Source organism: Nematolebias whitei, chromosome 14 (genome assembly GCF_014905685.2).
Source record: "Nematolebias whitei isolate Nwh7 chromosome 14, NemWhi1, whole genome shotgun sequence".
Classification (NCBI taxonomy): domain Eukaryota; kingdom Metazoa; phylum Chordata; class Actinopteri; order Cyprinodontiformes; family Rivulidae; genus Nematolebias; species Nematolebias whitei.
Genome location: NC_056511.1, coordinates 3,912,291 through 3,916,163, shown reverse-complemented (window position 1 = coordinate 3,916,163; position 3,873 = coordinate 3,912,291). Strand labels below are relative to the sequence as shown.

Sequence of the window (3,873 nt, the reverse complement as noted above, 5' to 3'; positions counted from 1 at the left end):
CCCCACCCTTCATCCAGCTGCATCCTGGGCCCCCACCCTTCATCCAGCTGCATCCTGGGCCCCCACCCTTCATCCAGCTGCATCCTCTGCTGACGTCACTGAACGGGACTTATGACCTGGACCTGAGGTCTCGGCTCACCTGGTCGACTTGGCGTCCCTCTTTACGGCGTTGAGGTGGAAGAGAGACGGCGCCAGGCAGACGGCGATGTTGGTGGGAGTCATCTGGTTCTGGGCCACACGGGTCACGTCCCGCAAGAAGAGCAGCAGCGTCCGCAGCGCCGCTCGGTTCTCCTCTGGAAGCAGCAAAATGGCCGCCTGAGCTGCAACCAGCTGCTGATCCTTCGGAAGATCTGAGGAAAACACCAAGTTTAAACTGTCGTAAAGAAAAAGGTGAGGAATGAGCCCAGAACTACACGGAGGAGCTGGTCCATGACCTGAAGAGAGCTGGCACCACTGTTTCCATGGTTACTGTGGGTATACACTAAGACGTCATAGTTTAAAATCATGCATGGCACGAAGGTTCCCTGATTAAATCATGAATTGAACCCCCAACTCTTGCACTGGAGGCCCATTACACACGGTACAATAACACGTGACATGTCACCATACACGCCTGTCTATAGTGTTGCATGATCAGTCGTGTTTGGTAAGTTCTTGATGTTTGTATCATCATACTGATGACCAGTTTGATTCCCACTGCACTCCCAGTAAGAACCAGTCCCACTGTTTCTGCTTACATTGGTAAATGTGGAGGAACGTCTCGCAGAGTTTGTTGGTGAAGACGGGTTCAGGCAGGTCCCTGAAGAACTGCTTCACCATGTCAGCCACGTCGAAGGCCGACTGACCCCCGTACGAAACCCCGTCCGGGTCGGACTCCACCATTTCACGGAGGAACTGGATCCGAGACTTCACACCGGACTTACGGAAAAGACCCACCTGCCAGACGGCACATTGAAAATGTTAAACTCAAGTTCCTCGTGTGCCACGATCGCTGTGGACACGCTGCAGAACAAAGTGTTTACTGGTTTCCAGTAACCTCGTTTGGCAGCAAAGATTTTTCTAAAAGAATAGTTACTCACATTCTCGTGCTGTTAATCTAAGTTTTTCATTCAACCTTTATTTCTACAGGTTAATCCCACTGAGCCTCCAGGACTCGTTTACAAGAGACACCTGGTCTTTAATTCCACAGAATACTTTCTTCTCAACCTACGACGACTAACATTGATTTATTTGACCGGGTCCCATCAGTGTCTTCCCTTCAGGGGGCGGAGTTACCTGGTGCAAGCACTCGGTCCTCAGGTAGCGCAGGGCTCTGAGGATGCTGGGAGGCAGTGGTTCTCCAGTCTGCTGACTGGTGACCAGTAGAGGAACCCCAAACACCCGGCGGCCTTTCTCCTCGAGCGCCTTGCTCTTCCTCTGAGTCTTTGGAACCGTCCTGAAAGATCAGCAGGGCCCTCAGACGTGTAAGAAGTAATTAACAGCTCGTACATGCACAGAGGGAAAAGCTTTGAAAAATCAGTGTGTACACAGAAGCTGCTCTGGGAATTAGTAATCTCAACAAGCGTTAAAAAAAGCTTCTCTTGGCTGCCGTCACGTCCATTTTCTTTGAAGTAAAAGCCAAATAAACATTTTTGGATCTCACAAATCCCCGATGGTCCCTGAAATGTGCGTGGACGCTCATCAAACAGAGTACAGTCCACGTTTGAGAGTGACGCTGCAGAAAACAACCAGGAACAAAAAGGCTTTTCTCTCCAGGACTCGTTACAAATCACAACGTCTGAAGTCTAAATTATATCAAGTTCACGCTCAGTGCTGTTCAGCGTTCCTTTAAATCCCTCCGGTTGTTCCGTGAAGTCTCAGAGTGCCCCCCCCGTGCCCCCCCCCCCCCCCCGATCAGACGTTAATCGCTGCGTTCTAATCACGAAGCGCCGCTTTAGGACCAGTGATCACATTATTGAAGCGATACTTCACTGGAGCGCTGAATCTTTTTATTAATTTCTAACATTATTTTACGAGTGCTGAACGGACAGCTTTTACAGTTACAGTTCCGTTTTTACTTTTTAAGAACTAACTTTGTTCGTTAACGCTAAAATCTTTATACGTTTTTTTGAAGAAACGTTTCTTGAATCCAACGTTTGTCGGTTTCTGTTTTGATTTGCAGTTTTTCTACACGACAGACTCAAGAAGTTTTATTTATTGTGTTTAAAGAGAAAGAGCTTAACCCCCGTGTTTCCATCACACAAGCAGGGCGCCCTGCAACAACGTGCACACAAATCATCTTAAAATACATTTAACAAGTAAAAGTTTACAAAAGGACTGGAGGGTGTCGTCTGAATTCTACGATGATTTTAAAAAGCTTCTCATTTCTTCTGTCAGCTTTTGTGATTAAAACACATTCAGCACCGTCTGTTTAAAACAAAGCGTTAATAATCCTCTAGTCGGGATTATTTGAACAGAGACGGTGTACAAAGTGAGATTATACCTGAACATGGACTTCTTGCTAACTGCTAATTTACGGTGCTTCATTACAGAAGATTTACATAAATTTTCCATTTCAGTCTCCTAAAAAACACAAAACACATTTTTCAAAAACAGAAAAAATATTGATATTTACTTATTTACTTGTAGAAAATAATTATTTTAAGCGGAGAGAAGCTAACGGTGTCTAGCCTAGCTTCAGGTTGTTGTGCTAAGCTAATTTAGCCACCAACAGACATTTTTATAAAACAATAAAAATACAAGTGTTGTCAAATTTGAATTGTTATTCTTGTTTTTAAACATTACAAACAAAATATCTACAATGAATATAACTATACATTTAAATATAAAACTGAAGTAGAATTAGCATGTTAGCTGGAATAACTGCAGGTTTTTTACTTAAATGTGCAGTTTTTATTTTCATGTAAGAAATTTATCAAGTTAGAGACTTAATTCTGCTTGAAGTTAAAATTGTATGACTGAATAGATCATTTAGCTTTCCCACCATTCCCAGTACTGGTGCCAAGTCCTTCCAATAGCGTCGCAGCATAAAAACAAATGTCAATCATTTTCATCGTCATGAATAAAAATAATATATAAACTCTTTGTTGGTATCAAATAAGGTAAAATGTTGATAATTTAACACGTTAATGCCAGAACATTTTGGAGGGAAAGACAGAAGAACGTGTCCTCGCTGCGTCGTTCGATAGTTCAGTCTGAGCAGAAGAAACTAAATGTTCACGTCCTTCGTGTGAACAGAATTCATCTGCGCTTCACTTTGAACACATTTGAATTTCAACAGTCCGTGTTTTCTTCCAACTGCTGTAAAAGACATAAACAGAGCTGATTTCTCCCCAAAGCGTTGTTTTAATAAAGTTTGACACTAGAGAAGTTTAAACGCTTCAAACTGACTGAAAGGAGGAGAGTCTGTTATTTTTCCTTCAATGAATCTTAAAAAAACTAAAAGTCTGATCCTGAAATTAAAGTGAAAACTACGAGGAGTCGTTTCTGTTCAAACGCTTCTTTCCCTCGTTGAGCACAACACCCTGTGCAAAAACCTAATTGGTTTTCTACCAAAGCGTAAAACGAGCATTTCACGTGTTTACACGAGTGTTCAGCAAAGTAAACAAGCTGCGTGTTTGTTGTCTTTTAATATGATTAAAACTTGGGCTTCATTTGCCTCACGCTGCACGAAGGCTTAAACTAAACCCTGTGTGGAGCAAAACCCTGATCTACTTAATCCAGAGGTCGTGTCAGGTACATGCAGCACAGACAGGAAGGAGCTGCTGCTGCTGCAGCTGCTGCTGTAGCTGTTGCTGCTGTAGCTGCTGCTGCTGCTGTAGCTGCTGCTGCTGCTGTAGCTGCTGCTGCTGTAGCTGCTGCTGCTGTAGCTGC

The 3,873-nt window shown here is 43.7% G+C and overlaps 1 protein-coding gene across 1 annotated transcript in view; it reads right to left on the bottom strand.

Annotated features, from left to right (window-relative positions):
* The window catches only part of si:dkeyp-23e4.3 (rho GTPase-activating protein 7), a 19,254-nt gene that overhangs the window by 3,279 nt on the left and 12,102 nt on the right, over nt 1-3,873 (bottom strand). Inside the window, exons 11-13 of the mRNA XM_037687769.1 lie at nt 1,276-1,435; nt 738-936; nt 140-350 (exon numbers count right to left, since the gene is read on the bottom strand). Of these exons, the coding sequence (XP_037543697.1) occupies nt 140-350; nt 738-936; nt 1,276-1,435 (570 nt within the window). The remainder of the gene's footprint in view (nt 1-139; nt 351-737; nt 937-1,275; nt 1,436-3,873) is intronic.